At 43.3% G+C, this 18,772-nt stretch overlaps 1 protein-coding gene across 5 annotated transcripts in view; it reads left to right on the top strand.

The window, feature by feature from the left end:
- LOC138749392 (NADPH--cytochrome P450 reductase-like) overlaps positions 1-18,772 on the top strand; it is a 91,468-nt gene that overhangs the window by 6,759 nt on the left and 65,937 nt on the right. For 4 of the 5 annotated variants that reach the window (XR_011348605.1, XM_069910661.1, XM_069910664.1 and 1 more), the window contains one exon: positions 15,098-15,310. Coding sequence is in view for 4 of the 5 variants with exons in the window: in XM_069910661.1 (XP_069766762.1) it covers positions 15,108-15,310 (203 nt within the window). In the remaining variant the exon portion in view is untranslated. Of the gene's footprint in view, positions 1-5,334; positions 5,436-15,097; positions 15,311-18,772 lie in introns of those variants that run through there. The other variant, XM_069910662.1, reaches the window with a different exon arrangement.

Here is an 18,772-nt window from a genome sequence, read left to right as displayed (position 1 = left end):
CCTTTCAATTTCCTCGCTCCATTTTTCACCTACCTCTAACTCATATTTCCTCTGTTTTTCAGCTTGGCCTGCCTCATATTGTCTCTGTTTTTCAGCCTCCAACACCCTCTGTTTCTCTCTTTCCCTCTTCCAGCCTCAATTTCTCCAATTCCAATTGCAACTCAAAAGATCTATCCTCCGGAAAATTATCTGTCTTTCTCAACAAATTTTCCCTCACCTATATTATATTTCACTATAATCCTCTGCATTTGTATTTTCCTCATCCATGCCTGTCTTCAGTCAGTTTTAATGCCTTAGAAATAACCATCACTTCCTCTTTTCTCTTGCTCTGCAGGTGATGGTTATAACAAAAATGTATCAACATCCATTGCTGCTGTTTATCCGCACACAAGCTTTAAATTAGCTTGAAAAAAACCTAAAGATCACAAAAACTCCAATTTCCAATCCGAACGGATGAGCCCCCAAAAAATGTTACAAGCCCAGAGGACCGCAAAACCCAGCAGCAATAAGTATTCACCAAGACAAATGGTTACTTAAACAGAAATTGCTTTTAATTATCTTTAAACATGAAAACAGAATCACATTTTAACTTATCACTATTGACTTAACTAACCTAACTTAACCCCCTTCTAATTATAAGCGCACAATATGTAATGATTCACAGTCCAAACTCACTTCTTCCTCCAAGTTCACTGATTGGAGACAATTCTTCTACTGTGCACAGAATTTAACATTTGTAAAGTCCACAAGGCTTTGGTGCTTGAAAGGAAAATGGTTACTGCTTAGGAAGGTTCTTGGTGGTTTTCAGAGAGATTCATTGTACGCTGACACCCAGAACTGATTCCTTTTTTAATTAGCTACATCAATATCTTGCCAAAGAAACTTACCCTCTCAGGGTTCTCCAGATGATAACCTCTTTCTTTCAGGTCACCACAGAGTTCCTTTTTGTTTCTCTTATTTTAAGTGAAACATTAGACAGCCAGTCCTCTCGCATGAACCACAAAGGCTTTGACCAGGCTGAACTAAGCACTCACAACCCGTCTTCCAAATGGGGTTTTCCACAAGCTTGCTGGCTTGTCCCCTTCCAGTTCCATTTGCTGCTGCTGAACTGTAGAACTGATCTCTGTCTCTCTTTCACTCAAAACTACATTACCCTCCTAAAACAGCAAGCTCCACTCCAGGTAGAATGCGGCTCCGACAAATTCTTTCATCTGTTGCCTTTTTATAATCAACAATCCATTAGTGAAGTCTCTTGGGCACCCTCCAAAGCTTTTTCAAAGGCTGTTGGCCCCAACATGTCTAGCATGAGCAGAGCTCTAGTATTTTAAATAAGATCTGTTTTAAAGTGTTTTTATGTGACCTACACTTAAAAACCTGCCCCAATTTATCTCCCAAAAATATATCATGCCAAGTTCCTTTACCAGCTTGTTTTTTGCTCCAAATTTTGGCATCTGCAGTTTAGGTCTCCATAATCTCATTCTGGCCTTTATATGTAGTCTGGAAAATTGATTGTGTATCCTCTTTTCCACTTACCCTTCTTTTAGTTTCACCATGTCTTCAATAGCACTCACTGCTTCCCATCTTGGTATAATACTTAATTTTTAGTGCATGTCCAAGCTAAAGTTTAGCCCCATTGTTAATATTGTCAGTCAGTTCTATCCAGCATAAGGTAACCCACTTAATTAGCACTTTATCCACCGTATTGTCCACTTACACCTGTTACCATGAGTTGACTGTGGTTGAAATGTGCTGCTTTTGGGAAGTCAAAACTCCAATCTGCACTGCTGGGAAGGATAAAGAATGCCACCATCTGCATATTTTCCCTCTAATTTACTCCCCATCTCCCATGGAAGTAGTATCTCCAGGTTGGTGGTGGACACAGGTTGCAGGGCACCTTAGCTAACAGCTCTTGAGTATTTTCACCTGAAAGACTGCACTGCTTTAAGATATTTTCTACTTTTCTAAGGGTAATTAGGGAGGGGCAATAAATGTCATTGACACTTCTGTTGCGTAACTAGTGGGAAAAAATCAAGCACAATTCTGGCATGTATGTTCTCAGAAAATCTAAATTGAGATGCAGATTTTGGGTTTGTTTTTTATAATTGCCACTTAAATTATGTTGACAATTTTTTTTGCATTTTGTGGAAAACAGTTGCCAGTTTGACCTACTAGCCTGATTCAGGCCTAATCTGTGATCTTGTACAATATATTCATAGACACCTTTGTCTTGTATCATTCTATAACTAATTACTAAAATTTATTGATACTAGTTTTAAAGTTATCAATTGACTCAGCAATAAGTATGCAGAGTCGTAATTCTATTATCCTTTGTGGAATGGTTCAAAGCTTCACTCTTGAATTTTATTTTGCACCTTGACCTGGAGACATCAGCAAGAATAAATAGTTTTCTTTTTATCTCTCTTAGAATGTAAAGGTTCAACATTTGAGATAAAAAGCTTGAAATATTGAGAGTTTATTGCCATTACATGTACAATGTCATGGATGCAATGAAATTCTGGCTAGCTACAGTTACACAGGTATGAAAAAGACACAAGTACAAATTAAATAACTGCAATGTGCCATGAGAGAGAAAAAATATTCAGTTGCAGGAATGCAACTGTTTTGCAAAATGTTCCCTCCCAATGGAGTTTAGTTGTTTTGCTAAATCTTGCATGCATTATATCCTTAAACTGCTATGCTTTAACACTTGGAGAAAATGTATCCAGATGATGGAGCAATGATATGACTTCCTATTAACCTTTTCATTCTGGTCTGTAGACATTAAAAACCAGCATTCCGTAAATAGATTTTCTGTAACTACCACAGGATTTTTAACTTGTGTGCATGTGTACTCTGATCTCTTCCAATCTTTGTAGTTTTCAGGTAAATATTAGTTTTGAGGGTTGAAGCTGTTAGCAGTTGTCATTGATAATAGGTGACTGAGGCGAGCAAATGTTCTGTGTACCCGACTAAATAAAGGGCTAAAAGGAAAACCCATGTCCCTTGGAGAATTTGCTTTGGGAGCCTGTGCATGGGTACTTTTCATTTTAAAAGCTGTTGCATGCTAATTTGTACTTTGAAACTTCTCAGATTAAAGTGGAGTGGGTGGTGATATACTTTAAAGTTGGTTATGCTAGATTATTAAATATAATATGGGTATAAAGAGAAACATATTTTAGATAACAGCATTATAAATGTTGCAAGATGCCCTTATTATGTGATGAATAAGATAGGAGAATGTATGGTTATAATTATAAAAAGTGGAATCATCAATTCTGTACGTTAGTAGCAGTCAGATTTTTGTACAAATTAAGTTGAATGCTGAGGTAGATTTTTTTTCTTTCATTGGTGACAAATTTGAGAAAAATGTATTATAAGGTCTCTGAATGGCTTTGGAATCGAACGATTCTTTTATTCCTTGAGCTTTCTCTTCCCCATCATTAAAAACTAACTTGTCCTTAGAATGCAAGTTCAATGGACATCATCTGATGCATTCATTCAGTATTAATAGCCACGAATGAGCCTGTTGAGTCAATTTCATGAAGTACAATCATATCCATTTGTCAACGGATGTAGTAAATATTGAGGAACTCCAGCCAATGAAAGATGTCCCATTCCATTTTTAATACATTTCTTCTAACCTCCAACGAGCAAGGGCAGCACAGTTAGCTCAATGCTGTTACTGCAGCAGAGACCATGACTGGGGTTCGATTCTGTGTAGGTTTTCTGCGGGTGCTCAGGTTTCCTCCCACCATTTTAAAAAAATGGTCTGGAGTTTTAGAGCATCACGGGCTGAAAGGGCCTGTTGCTCTGTTGTGTGTCTAATTTTATGGGAACAAACCTTTGACCTTCTAAGTGTCCAAAGCTCAATTCGTTGATGTAGGAAGATTCTGAGTGCTCGTGTAAATGTGCATTAATGACAGTGGTGTCAAGGCAGTGAGGTTCCATCTAATTATGCCAGCTGAGCTAAAAGCTAATTTTCTAAAGGACTCATCCAACTCTGGCTGCACTCTCTTCTCCCTCCTGTCAGAAAGAAGATTTAAGAGTGTGAAATCATGTGCCAATAGATTCAAGGACAGTTTCTAATCTACCATAAATTCTCCCAAACCAACCTCGCACTAGAAATATAATGTTGTCCTTTGAACTAATCTCTTAATGTCATTTGGTACTATTCTGCAGTGCTTGTGTACAGATGAATTTGCTGGCTTAATCTCTGTTTGCATGATAATAAACTAACGAAACTTTTTAAGAATAACCTGAGTGAAATGTTCACAGGTACTGGGCTGCCCAATAATACTCTGAGGTTTCATATCATATAAAACCGCTTGTTCTGGATTAAGCTGTTATTCTTTTGCTTCACATTGTGCTGAATCCACACGCAGCAAAATATTATGGGTTAAAAATCATATATATAGTTAACATAGATGCAAAAGTATCTGAGATCTTAAATCTAAGTTACTTCATAGGAAACCACGGTAATACATTAAGGCAGCTTCAGATTCATAAAGTTAGTAGTTCTTTTGTGTAAGCAATATTTTTATTGAAATTGGGAAGTTTTTCCACAATGAACTGGAAATGATAGAATAATGGAGGAAAAAGCCTGGAAATAAAAAAAAAAGAGTGAGAGTAGCATTGGTAGTTTCAGGAGTGGCTTGTTTTAATCAGGGCTGCAGTTTAAAATGAGATGAATGGCCTTCCTCGTATCCTGTGTCTCTACCTGCTATAACTGTGTAAGAGTACATTAATGATGACCCTGTGGATAGAGAGCAGTTCCAGCCATTGCATGAGGGGAAAATCTATTGGCTCTGGAAAGAATAGAGGCAAATTTACAAGGCCAAGACTTTATTTTTTTTCCCCCCTGAGATAAGGGGACTTGCTGATCTAGGACTGTCATACAGACTAAAAATTAGACAACATCCAGCTTGGAATGAAATTTGGAAACTCCTGCAAATTGCACCTGATGCTAAGTTGATTGTTATTTGAGATATTTTTGTTTTCTGGAAATATTAAGGGCAATTTGTAAAAATAAGTTGAATGGGCTCAAAAATCACGGATGACATCCTGAAGGGAGTGTTTATATTCCTGCCCAGTTCTTGGTGTAAAGTTCAGGGCAAACGCTTTAGGGCAACATTTTGATATCTTAAAAAAAATGTGGCCAATAAACAACTGGTATCCCTAGAGCCATGGGTTACTATCACTTATGAAATGTTCTTTTCATTTGCGTCAGAAGATTTCCCCCCTCCCCCCCCACCCCTGCAAAATGAGTCAACTTAGTACTTTTCTAAGGCTAAGTACTTATACAAAGCATGATGCAGATATCAATGTTAGAACTGCTTGTGCACTGGAAATATTTCTCAATGTTGATTTTTGGAGCAATATATTGTGGCATAATGTGGCTGGTTCCCACACTGCAATTAAGGCTGCATTCATTTCAGGTAACCAGAATTGATCAAATAATTTTTGAGTTGCTTTTGCTAATGCGCCAGTGTGGTCTTCTCTAAGTCTTGTATTTTGATGCCATGAACTCATTATTGTTTGTAGTGTTCAAGCTTCAATTAAGTCTGAATGCTTGACCAGTAACTTTTGTGTTGCACTCTGCACTTAACTAAATTTGAAGAGGAAACCTTTTGAGGTGGGCACTAATCTCAACTGGAATATGTCGGTGATGTGAGATTGTGGGAAGAGCAATACTTAAGGGGTCTCTGTCTTCTTTCATTTACTCTCCTCATGCCTGATAGTTGAGCCAGGATCAGCAATTGCTTTTTTGTTGAAGTGCCGGAGGAGCTAGAGTTGTTCATTGTTGGAAGTAGACTCTACTTGGAACATATTTCACCAAATTGACAGACCCTCCAGTATTAGCAGGCATAGTGCCAGGACACTACTCAAATGATTGGTTTATTGCTCTGGCCGTCGCATTTATATGGGCCCTAGGTGCTGACGTCAGGGCCCCGCATCATCAGAGAGCCAGCAAGTTTTCAAGAGTTGCTGCAGGGACTTCCAGACATTTATCGGGGAACCAGAAATCCCTGTCGATGATCAAAGGTGCGCCGTAGACTATCTCCACCACCAAGACATTGAAGTCCTCCTTTGGCGCAGTAAGAATTCCCAACAGGACTCAAAGCAGTTTGTTCACCTAGTTGGGATCCTTGAGACAGGCCATCTGGCTGCCTTGAGGAGCTTGTGGAAGCACTCCACCAACTGTTGGCCTGAGGGTGATACGCCTTGGTGTGGTGAAGCTGTATCCCCAGAAAGTTAGCCAGCGCATGGTGAAGCTGTATCCCCAGAAAGTTAGCCAGCGCAGTCCAGAGATGAACTGTGCCCCCTTTCTGAGGTTGGGTACTTTTGGACCCTGAATCTGCACACCCATGTGTCAATGAGTGCCCTAGCAACAGGTTTCTGTGGTGATATCACCCAGTGGGACTGCCTCTGGCCAACTCGTGGAGCTGTCAATCATGGTCAAGAGGTACCTCACCCCAGGGGAAATTGGTACCAGGCCCACAATGTTGATGTGTACATGGCTAAACTTGCACTGTGCCAGCTCAAAAATCTGTGGGTGCTCTCATGTGTGCCTACACTGGAAGACTAACGATTTGTGCAGGTTTTGGCCCATTGGCTGACCTGTTTATGGAAGCCATGCCAGACAAACCTGCAAGCCACCATCTTGACCATGGCTCGAATTGCGGGATGCACCAGGTTGTGGATGACATTAAAAATCTGGTGCCTCCCTGTGGCCGGAATGATGGGGGCGAGGGTTGCCGGTAGAGACGAAGCACAGTAAGATCAGGTTACCTGAGCCGACAGGGACATCTTCCACCCTGACACCAGAGACAGCTATCCTATACACGGGGATCTCAGGGTCCTGCTGCTGCACTTTGGTGAGGGCCTGGGACAGGGCATGTACCAACGCGATTGTGGGGGTCTGACAGAGCATCAGCTACCATGTTGCTTTTCCCTGTGTTGTGCTGTATGTCCGTGGTAAATTAGGATAGGTTGGGCAAGTGTCTCTGTTGTCGGGCCGACCACAGGTCCAATATCTTATTGTTCAGCAGCTTGTGATCAGTGAAGACCTTGAATTGCCGGGCTTCCAAAAAGTAATGGAAATGTTTTACTGCTAGTTACAGCGTCAACACTCTTAGTCAAAAGCACTGTATTTGAACTCGGGTGGGGGGGGGGGGGGGTGGTGAAGGAGCTTGCTGAAAAAGGCCAGGGGTTGCCACTGCCCCTCAACGAGCTGATCCAGCCTGCCCCCTACCACTGTGCTGGAGATGTCTGCTGTCAGGGCAGTAGTTGCCTCTGGCCTGGGGTGGACCAGGAGTGTGGCGTTGGCTAGAGTGACTTTTGCATTCTAGAATGTCCTGGAAGACTTGTCTTCCCATCTAATGTCTTTTGACTTGTCTGCCCTCAGCACAAAGAGGGAATGGATGATGCATGTTGCTGCTGGTATGAACCTGTGGTAAAATTTATCATACCGGCGAATTCCTGTAGCCCTTTTACTGCGCGTGGCTTAGCAAAGTGGCGGATCGCCTCAACCTTCTCAGGGAGGGGTATAGCCCTGTGCCTGTTCATCCTGTGCACCAGGAAGTCGATGGTGTCCAGACTGAATTGGCACTTCGTGGGGTTGATCGTCAGCCCAAACTCACTGAAGCAGGTGCAGAGTTGAATTAGGTGGACGGCGTGGTCTTTGTGGCTGTGGCTGGCGATGAGGAGGTTCCAGCCCATTGCGTCCATCAGCTACTGAAAAGTTTGTGTCCCATTCTTTAGACTGATGGGCATGCGGAGAAATTCAAACAAGCCAAAGAGGGTTATGATTGCAGTCTTGGGGACGTCCTGGGGGTGAACTGGGATTTGGTGGTACCCCTGGATGAGGTCAACCTTGGAGAACACCCGTGCAGGTTGGCGGCAAAGTCTGAATGTGGGGCATGGGATTGCTGTCTGGCATGGTGGCCTCGTTGAGGAGATGGTAGTCCCCGCATGGTCTTGAACCCCCTGCTGATTTGGGCACCATGTGGAGGGGCTGTCCTAAGGACTGTCGGAGTGCAGCTCAATCCCTAGCTCCTCCATTTTTAAAAATTCCTCCTTCACCAGGATAAGGTTTCTGCGAGGGAGTCTCCGCGCCCTGGCATGGAACAGGGGGCCCTCAGTTAAAAAGTGGTGTCTTAACCCATGCTTGGGCTTAGACGCGGAGAAATGTGACTCCACTATAGAGGGGAACTCCAGCAGGATGCTGGCAAATTCATTGTCTGAGAATATTATATAGTCCAGGTGGGGGGGGGGAGGTGGGTAGCTTGGCTTTCCCCAGAGGCAGAGTCTGAAAGGTTCTGGCGTGCACCAAGCACCGTCCCTCGAGGTCGACAAGCAAGCAGTGGGCCCAAAGGATGCCAGTTGCGCCACTGGCATGTGTGAAGGTCCGTGTAAAGTGGGGACACGTGATGCAGAGAGAATTGGAGGCAGAATCCCAGAGCTCCCAAGCCAGAAAGGTAACGGAAGAAAAATTTCAAAGGAATCACAAGAATGTAGGAACACTTGATGAATATAAAAATGACAACGAAAGGCCCATCCACATCCAGAAATGGAAAAGAAGCAGCTTTGAAACAGAAGATCATGGCGAGGAAAATGGCAGGGCCGCCTCAAGGCCTCCTGAAGGAACCGTCACCTCAAATGTGCAGCCTGCCCAGCAGGAGGACCCAGTCCTGAGAGAGGACGTCAACCCAGACCGTCAGGTAATGGGAGAAAACTCCAAGACAAGCCGGGGGTGGGGAGAGAGAGAAAGGTTTAGAACCCTTCCCCCCCCCCCCCCCCCCCCCCCCCCCCCACCGTAGCAGGAGCGTCGGAACAAGCATCCCTGTGGCAGTCCCGACGGGCGCGACAGTCGCAAGGTAGAAGGGCCAATAATCGCAGAGATGGACCTGAGCCAGCATTTGAGGAAGTCGGGAAGGGCCGACACTGGGCCCAACATCGAGGGAAGCATCGAAGCTTACCTGGGCTTCAGCGGTAGATCCAGCCCTGAGTTGGATGGAGCAGTAGGTGGAGAGGAACCAGGCAGCGTTGGGCCTTGCATGGAGGCAAACTCTAACAGCAGATCCAGCCTCGGGTTGGATGGAGCGGCAGGTGAAGTCAAGCCAGGTAGCATCTGGTCGGATGCGGAGCCAAGTCCCAGTGGCAGGTCCTGTGTTGGGACAGAACCCTGAATGTTTTTTTTTCCAAAATTGGATCTCCAAGGTGCTGGGCAAAGGCGTACTAGGAGAAAGAGTGGAAATAGAGAGAGTGCATAGGTCCCCTCCTTCTGAAACCAGGTCCTGGACAAAGACCCCGCTCGGTCCTGGCAAAATTATTGCACTACCAGGGCAGAGAGGAAATACTGAGGGTAGCAGCAGTCAAGGCTAAAAAGAGAGGGAGCCGATATCAGTGCGGCACTTGAAGGCTAGAAAGGCACTGAAACCAGAAAAAAGGCTAATTAAACAGAAGGGTTATGAGTGTGTTGAGATATCTGGCCACCCTGAAAGTGGTGTTACCAGAGGGGAAAAGAAATTTATTATGGACCCAGAGTGAGCGCAAGGCTGAAGACTTAACCCGCGCTAACGGGTAAGAAGAGCCAAAATCAAGAAATGGGAACTAATTCACAGGGATGTATGGATTTATTGTGGATTGTAACGTACTCTGGCATTTAAAAAAGAGGATATGGAAACTGAAGTTATAGTAAGCGGAAGTGAATGTTACAATTGTAATTTTTCTGGGAGTGTGGGAGGCAAGGAGGAGAAGATGGGTGCAAACTGCATAATCTGTTGTAGGGGGGGGGGATGGTGACAACCTAAGGGATGTAGGCACTGAACAAGTGGGGGGTGGGTATAATACAGGGCAAGGGCTATGATGGGACTATGGTAGAGGACTAAGTGAATGTATAACTGTTATTGGTGTTTGTGTCTTTTTATTTTCTATTGGTTATCTACTTTTGTTTTTACCCTTGTCCTGTTTTCAATTAGTAAAATATGTTACCATGGTCTTTATATGTTTCTCTTTTAATTTTAATGTGGTTAGTTATTTTAGCTTTTGTCTTTATCCCCCAGGGACTGGCGTGGTTCAAGCGGTCAGGGGCAAATGACTGATGGTGGGGGGCTGGATGAGGAGGGGTCTCAGAGCAGCAGAAGTACAATCAGTATGAATGTAATTGGGAAAACCAAAAATACTGAAAATTCTGTCAAGTGACTTAATGACAGACACTGACGAGACGTCAGGGCAGGGTATCGCAAAGGGAAACCTGAAATATTCATCAATTACAGTAAGGAAATATACATTTTTGTTGTTGGAAGGTAATGGCCCTTTAAAATCTAAGCTAATCCTCTCAAAAAGTCGGGTTGCTTTGATGAGAGTGGCCTCTGGAGCTTTGAAGTATTGCGGTTTGCATTCTGTGCAAACAGCACCGTTTTTAGTCAATTTCCTGACTTCTTCCAGAGAGTAAGGAAGGTTGTTAGCCCTTATGTAGTAGAAGAATCTAGTAACTCCTGGGTGGCATAGTCTGCTATGGATCTCTTTTAGCCCCTTCAGCTGAGCACCGGCAGCAGCTCGTGACAATGCGTCAGAGGAATCATTTAACCTGCACGGTCTGTACTGGATTATAAGTTGAGAGTTCTATTCACCAGTGTGCCATCTTATCGTTCTTGATTTTACTTTTATGTTTTGTACTGAACATGTAGGCTACAGATTTCTGATCAGTGACAAGAGTAAATTTTCTGTCGGCTAGAAAGTGTCTCCAGTAGTGAACAGCTTCAATAATAGCCTTGGCTTCTTTGTCAATGCCAGGATGTTTAAGTTCAGGTCCACGTAACGTGCGGGAGAAGAATGCCACCGGTCTGCCCTTCCGAATGGTTGAAAGGGCTCCGTCTCCAGCAGCCTCTGTCGGATGTAACTGGAGTCAATCCCATTGACAAAAGCATCCAGCTTCAAGACATTGAGGTGTTGTTCCACATTGACTGCCCTGACATCACATTTGTTTGCCAGTGAGTCGAGGGCCAGTGCATACACAGCATCACTTTCCCTGGGTTTCTGGTGTCTAGTCAGCAACTGATGTCGAGCAAGCACCACATTCCGTGGCACCGCATAGTAACCAGTCAGACGTTCCCGGGCTATAGCCAGAGTGGTAGCTCCTTGTGTTATGGCGAAAGGGACCTCACCCAGCAGAGAGTTCAGGTGGCCCCACTGTATCGGCTCATTGACCACGTTGTTTCGAGCCATGTAGTAATCAAAACAAGCAATCCAGTGGTTGAAAATTTCTCTGGCCCTCGGGGCAGACTGGTCGATTATTAGCCACTCTGGCTTGAGTTCTGCATCCATTTCTGCTAATAAAATCGAAATCCCAGTTGATGAAGTAGACAAAGACAATGTGGTCAAACAATAATCATGGTTTTATTAGCAGAAACTCATAGTTCAATAATGAAAGACAATAGGTGCATATACAGTTATGTCCAAGGGGAGTGTCCTTAACAGTAGAGATAATCACAGCCAATGTTAGTATAGCAAGGCTCGCCAAAAGGAGACATTCACCACACCCAGTCAAGGTACATCTCCTCACTCTTTGGGGGTGTGAGGGGGTGTTACAAATTGACCTGCACTTGATGGGCAAGAGGGTAGCAGAGGACTTTATTTACAAGTGGGATGCCAAATTGCTATCTGGAAAAACAGATTACCCCATATTTAAGCAAATTATTCATATCTGGAGTGATATTAATTGATATTTAGGAATAAAACCTCAAAAACGCTCCGACTCCAAACTGGTTAATACTTTTGACAGTGGGTAACAAGAACCTAGACACCTGGCGTAGGAACAGTGTCAGGTGCATAGTGCGTCAAACAAGAAATTCCACTGCTACCTTCAGATAAGATCTTTTCTATAGGACAAATGAGGTCCAACTATGGCTCGAAAAGTGCAGTGACATAAACCATGATTTGAAGGAGGATCACATGGAAATTTATTTCGACAATGTATTTCTTGCTCCAAGCTGTATCTGACACCGCAAAAGATTAACAGTCTAAGCCAGAACTGTCGGATCAGCGTTTTAGATGCAGCATTGAGACAGGAACCTTTGTGCATGTGAACGAAGGTGATGCCCTTCTGGGCAGAGCTAGGCGAGGTTCTAGGGAAAATTTTTGGCAAGGAATTGGCACAAGATCCTGAATTTTTCCTGTTGGACAACATAATGGTCACAAGACTTACAATGAAGCTATTCCAATTTCAAATTCAATTTGTGACGATCGTATTGGCAGTGATCAGGAAGCGCATTGCGGTTACCTATAAGTCTGACTCTTGCCTGAGTGTTGCTCAATGGAGTAAGGAGATGCAAGCCTGTGTTTCCCTGGAGAAAATGACTTAAAACTTGAGGGGAAGGTACAGCACCTGGGATTGGCCAGAGTTCCTCATCTTCCCGCCATGTCAGAGGTCACCTGGGATAACGGCTGGTGTCACCCTCCCCTCCCACCCAGTTCCACGTGATCGCTGTGTTTGTCAGCCATTTTGTGGGCCGGTTCACATTTCCGTGTGCAGGCTGCTACAATATCCTCGTTACATATTTGGTAGCCATACCTGAACCATATAGGAGCACGGTAATGAAAGGGACAACTTTGCCTTGGGATCCAGTTTGCTCCAATCCCTCCCCAATTTTGTTGGGGGAGGGGAACGAGGGGTCCACCTCAGTCCAGCCAGGAAAAGTCAAGGGAAAAAAGGAAAATCAGCCCAATCTCTGGCTGCTGGACCAGGCCAGACCTATAACTCCCCGATATGATTTATCCCCATGTTGTGAATGTTTTAATGTGTTAAATGTTCATTTTTGGATTTGTGTTTGATGTTGAGGAAATGAGGTAGTGGAAGGAAGAGAGGGGAAGGGGTTTTGGACTCTACACAAAATTTGCATAGATTGGATAAGGATAAGTTGTAATTGACACGGATTTGTAAATACTGTTGATGACAAAGTTGTAAACTGTTGAGTTCAAATCTGGAAAACTATAAATAAAATATTCAAAAAACAAACTGCCAAAAACAAAGGGAAATGGTGCAGGTCCCAAAAGTCTGAATGGAGGATCTATTGGCTCCCCTCAGCGCTGGACCCTGCTTCCTGTTGCCAGTGTTGACTAGGAACTGCCTGCCTGACAAGGAGTCCCAAACGTAGAGGAGGCTATCTTGTGGACCAACCGCCGCAACCATCAGTGTCAGTTGGCTTGGGCATTTCCCGGAAGCCCACAGGGTGGGTGGCATCAATAGGCCTCAGCATCCCATCACTGATGATACTTGCAGAATTGTCCCGGGATATTAACTTGCCTCTCCACTTGTCTTGGTCTTGCAGGCAGCTGTTTGTGAGGCTTGCTGATGTAATCTACGACAGTGCTGGTGTGTCCTTCTTTGCTCTCTAGAACAAGTCTGCCCGGGCCGCGACCCTCTGAGGGTTGCTGAAGTCCTCGGTCATGAGTAAGCTCCAGGAAGATCTGCTCAAAGCTTGTGGCTTTCAGTTAGAGCGAGCATCTTGCTCATTAGGGCGGACGGGGCCCTGTTCCCAATCCGTCCATATGCAGCAATTGGGTGGGGCGCTCGCGATGGGAGAGCCCGAAAGTGCAGGTCAGCAGCTCTTTGAAGGCCTTAATTTGTCTTGCTCTGGAGGCTGTTGTAGGAAATATACGACCCTTGCTTTTGTGTCCTGATCGAGTGCATTTATGACGTAGAATAGCGGGTGTTGTCAGTGATGATACGTTGAAGCTGGAACTGAGCCTCAGTCTGCTCGAACCACATGTGTGGCTGCCACATACAAAATGTTGGAAGCCAGAGTGAGAAGGTGTGGATGGTTGCTGGCTCCGCTTGATCTGTCATCTTCGGGTCGAACTACCGGTTGGACTTATTGGGGTCACTAATGTAGCGTACGCACTACGCAAGCATGGAGAAGAATGACACACACACCAAAGCCTTGGAAAGCTTGTCTGATTTATTGCTCTGGCACTTATATGGGCCTCAGGCACTGATGTGAGGACTCTGTGTCATCAGAGCACCAGCCTGAGATTGGCCAATGTTCCCGTCAGAGTTCCCCCATCTTCCCGCCATGCTGGAGTTCACCTGGTACAACGGCTGGTGTCACCCCGCCCCCCCCCCCCCCACCAAGGTCAGTGCGGTCACTGTGTTCGTCAGCCATTTTGTGGACTGATCCACGTCTCCATGTGCGGGCCGCTGCAATATCTTCATTACGTATTTGGTTTCAATTTTGAAGATTCTTTTGGACTAAAATTTTTTTTGCCTTCGCTAATACTATAGATCCTACCTATCTATTTATTTATTTTAAAACACCATCTGCTCTTATTGTTTGGAAGATTAAACAAATTATTTATTTTGTGGAATTATTTGCTGATGGTGTTTTGATGCCTTTTGTACAATTTTCTACAAAATAGAATTTACCATACACGCATTTTTTAGATGTCTACATCTAAAAAATTTCATGCATATGGTAATATCTAATTATTTAACATTACAACAACCAGATTCACTTGACCCTTTGTTCCGGTTAAATCCCTTTCAGAAGGATTTAATTGGTACTATTTATACTCTTATATTAAATTTTGAGATCTGTCCCCATGGATAAGTTTTGACAAACATGGGAATCAGAAATTTCCTGAATCAAGTTAATACTTCTTCACTTTGTGCACTTCATTCTTTAATACTGTTTAACATAGTTCATGAAGCTTGCATGTCTAAAGAGCCACTTCCTCCGAGGCGAGAGATCTTGATCCAGCCTGGTTCTTCCTGGCTGCTCCAGTTTTCACCCACATCCCAAAGATGTTTCTGCATTTTTTTATGACATTCTTCTTCTTTGGCTTGGCTTCGCGGACGAAGATTTATGGAGGGGGTAAAAAGTCCACGTCAGCTGCAGGCACGTTTGTGGCTGACCAGTCCGATGCGGGACAGGCAGACACGATTGCAGCGGTTGCAAGGGAAAATTGGTTGGTTGGGGTTGGGTGTTGGGTTTTTCCTCCTTTGCCTTTTGTCAGTGAGGTGGGCTCTGCATTCTATTCACAAAAAAATTGCTTCTGCTTTTAATTCTCCCAAAATTGTCAATTCTTGTTATTTCAGTAATTCACCTATGAGGAGTATGGATTCTTCTGAAGCGAAGATTGCTGCGTCCGCAACAGACAGTGCTGCTGACCCTCCTGTAATAGTCGAAGAATCATTCTTCAGTTCATTGGACATCTTTCTATTCTCCCTTATTGCTGGGTTTGCAATCTATTGGTTTGTCTTCAGAAAGAAGAAAGTTGAAATAGCTGACTACAGAACATTACAGCCACTGTAAGTGTCTGAACAAAAATTCCGAGGAAGATTTTGGGAACTAATTGATGTGTTTGCCAGGGTCGGGGAGGGGGTGGCAGTGCTTTAACATTGGTGGTGTACTTGATCCTGCAGCGGGCTTCAATTTTACACCTGTGTAATATTCAGAAATATTGCCTGACTGCCTCTCGAAATGCGCAATGATCTAATAAGACTTGAAAGGATTTCTTTTGCTTTTTGTTAAAACTAATTTATTTTCCCCAAATAAGGTGGGGGGGGAAATAACAAAAATTCCAAAGTGCAGTTCTGTTTGGAAAGAGTAGATCTATTTGGACGAGGAGAATATCATAGAATCAGAGTTGTACAGCATAGGATTCATACCGATCGTCTTATCCAACTGCACTAATCCTATTTGCCTGCGCTTGGTCTGTGGATGTAGATATATTTCCCAAGAAAGATCAGATTCATTTGTAAATCCTGTCACTTGTTGTGATGATGAGAATAGGTTTGAATGGTTCAAGAAGAAACAAATTCTGGACGAATTAGTAGTAAACTTTCGTCTTTTATTTACATGGAGGGGAATTCATAACAAGGAACACACTCACTCACGTATACAAAGCAGTAACACGCAAATTAGACACATTGGACACTAACTAAAGATAAATGCAGGTTCCAATTGTGATGCTCGGGTTGCACAAACAATATCCGTCACCCCCTCTACAATAAGCATGCACAGTACACTAACACACGAATACTAATCTAGTTACAATTGCAATGGGTGAAATACAGTGGTCTTTCTCAGGTGTATGCCCTACCCTCTACCAGCATACACCTCACAACTGGTTCTCCAGCGATGCCCATGGCTCGCAACCTGAATCGGAGCTCTCACAATTAGTCTTCCAGCGTCATCCGTGGTTTGCAACATGGAGTGGAGGTCGGGGATTTTCTTGAGGGAACAAGAAAAGTTGTTCCAAGTGATGGGCTTTATACTGCAGACGACTGGGTTGGGGGGCTGGGGGGGGGCACTCAGGTGTGCTCACGTGACCTGTGAGAACCAGTTGTGTGGTGGCTTCACCGGTGGGTGGATTTAACCCTTGATTGGCAAGTGAGGTGACTTTCGACCTGTTTCCCACCAGAGAGGTCAGGTGACCTTCTTCCTTGTTAATCTGACTTGCTATTTAATAACTGGCTGAATACCTCCTTCAAAATAAAGTATGCATCTGGGCAGCTCTGCCATCCTTTTCTCTGCTTTCAATGCAGATTACTCTGGGGAGCAATTTTAAAGGTTTTCTGGTATCACAGCAGTCATTGAGCAGAGCATGAAGTCAGTCACATGGACAATTTCTCACAGATATCAACTACAGTGAAAATGCACAAAGTATAACTGGTATTGTCGAGAGGGACTTAAAATAAAAATGCAAACATACACAGGAAATTAAGGTGAAAATTGAAGTTCTGTATTTTTGAGAATGTTTATCATTAAAATACATTGAGGGATATTTATGAGGAGGACTGTCTTTAGACACAGGTTTTTGGTCACCAAGGGATTGCTAATCAATAGTTGTAGCATTAAAACCTAAAGTTTTTAAGAGCAAGAGCAAATTGCAATCATCTGATGTTTACATAAGTTTGTTACTCTGTAGAAGGGTGCACAACCGCCCAATTACTGGAGCAGTGGGAAACGACTGACGACCAGTTCTGTATCATTGGACTTGAATGGACTTTTTCGAGAAACTGCCCTATTATTTTTTTGTATCTTAGTTCACCTATTACATTTTGCAGATCCTACTTTTGTTATTGAGACAACACAAGTATATTCTAATTAATACACACTTCAGTTTCGCTTTAATAAACATTTAAAAGTAAACATGGCTGTCCTAAATTCATCACTGTATTCAAGTCTGGTATTACAACATGATGTTGTGCTTACCTATATATATCTACCCCAAAAAATAAACCCTCCCTCCTCATAACCCTCAACTTTTCTTTCATCCATGTGCCTGTCTAAGAGTCTCTTAAATGCCTCTATTGTTCCAGCCTCCCTCACCACCCCGGCAATACATTTCAGAAACCCACAACTCCCTCGTACCTTGATGATGGGCTCAAGCCCAAAACATTGTTCCTTATCTTTATCTTTGCTGTATAAAATACATTGTTTGACCTGCTGAGTTTCTCCAGAGTTGTCTTTATCCACAGCCCCCTGGGGGGAGGGGGGGGTGAAAGAAATACCTTACCCCAATGTCTCCCTTGCTACTCCCACCCTGGGGAAAAGGTGCTAGTTGTCTACTTGATATCTATGTCTCTCATCCTTCTTCGATCCAAAGAGAAAAGCTTAACCTTGACTCATAAGACATATTTTCCAATCCAGATAACATCCTGGTAAATCTCCTCTGCACCCTCTCCATAGCTTCCACATTCTTCCTGTAATGAGATGACCAGAACAGAGCACAATACTCTGTGTGGTCTCACGACTCCTGAACTCAATCCCTTGACTAATGAATTTAGGTCTTAACTTTTCAATCAACCTGCAGACCAATCTTGAGATCTATGGATTTGGATGCCAAGGTCCCTCAGTTCTTGACCATATTCAATGCCAACTTGCCCTTTACAACTATGTTAAAAATGTCTTAATTTTGAGCTTAGTCTACTTCTGTGTTCCTTTTTAAAATCTTTCTTTTTGATCAGTTTGTGCAGTCAAATTGAAGTTGCATAGATTACCCATTGGTTTTTTTTTTCAGCAGTATTTTTGTTGTAAATGAATGTATTGATCTGTAATTACTTGATGTATCCCTAAAGCACTAACGTCACTTTCTAGTTGTCCAGCAGGGAGATGGCAGTCAAAGATGTGCTGAATATCTGATAGAGTGATGGTTTGGTTGGCAACAGATACAAGTTGAGATGTTTGTATTAGCACCAAGTGAACATTTGAGTGTTAGTAGTGAGTCATGAAAGTCTGCAGGCATTGTGAACTTAGTCAAAATACAGAAGTACTGGAGGAACTCACAGAGTCTATAGCAAAATTTCGGGCCTGAACCCTTCCTCAAGGTACTACCTGAGAGAGAAAGCCTGAGTTAATAATGCATATCGATAAACTTTCAGCAGAAATGGCTACTTTTAACGCAAACTGGTACATTGAGTGAAATTAATTTGTTGAATTCAGTGCTGAGTGTCAAAGGCTGTAGAGTTCCCTGATAATAGATGAAGTACTGTTTCTCAAGTTTGCACTGGGCCCAATTAAAAGAGACCGTTGAATAAGAGCGAGAGTTAAAGCAGCAAAGTGGTTAAATATTTTATCCACACATGTTGTCTGACTTGTTGATTTGTTCTCTGCATTTAGTTTCATTTAGTCACTGCAGATTTTTGTTTGTCACCCATTAGAGACAGCTTTACAGGTGATTCAAATGGCAACAGTATTATGGTGTGTTCTTTTTGTCACGAGGATCCTCTTGATCCTCTTCAGACTAAGAAGCAGAATGTGGAAAT

This window comes from Narcine bancroftii, chromosome 14 (genome assembly GCF_036971445.1).
Source record: "Narcine bancroftii isolate sNarBan1 chromosome 14, sNarBan1.hap1, whole genome shotgun sequence".
Classification (NCBI taxonomy): domain Eukaryota; kingdom Metazoa; phylum Chordata; class Chondrichthyes; order Torpediniformes; family Narcinidae; genus Narcine; species Narcine bancroftii.
This window is presented reverse-complemented; position numbering and strand designations above follow the sequence as displayed.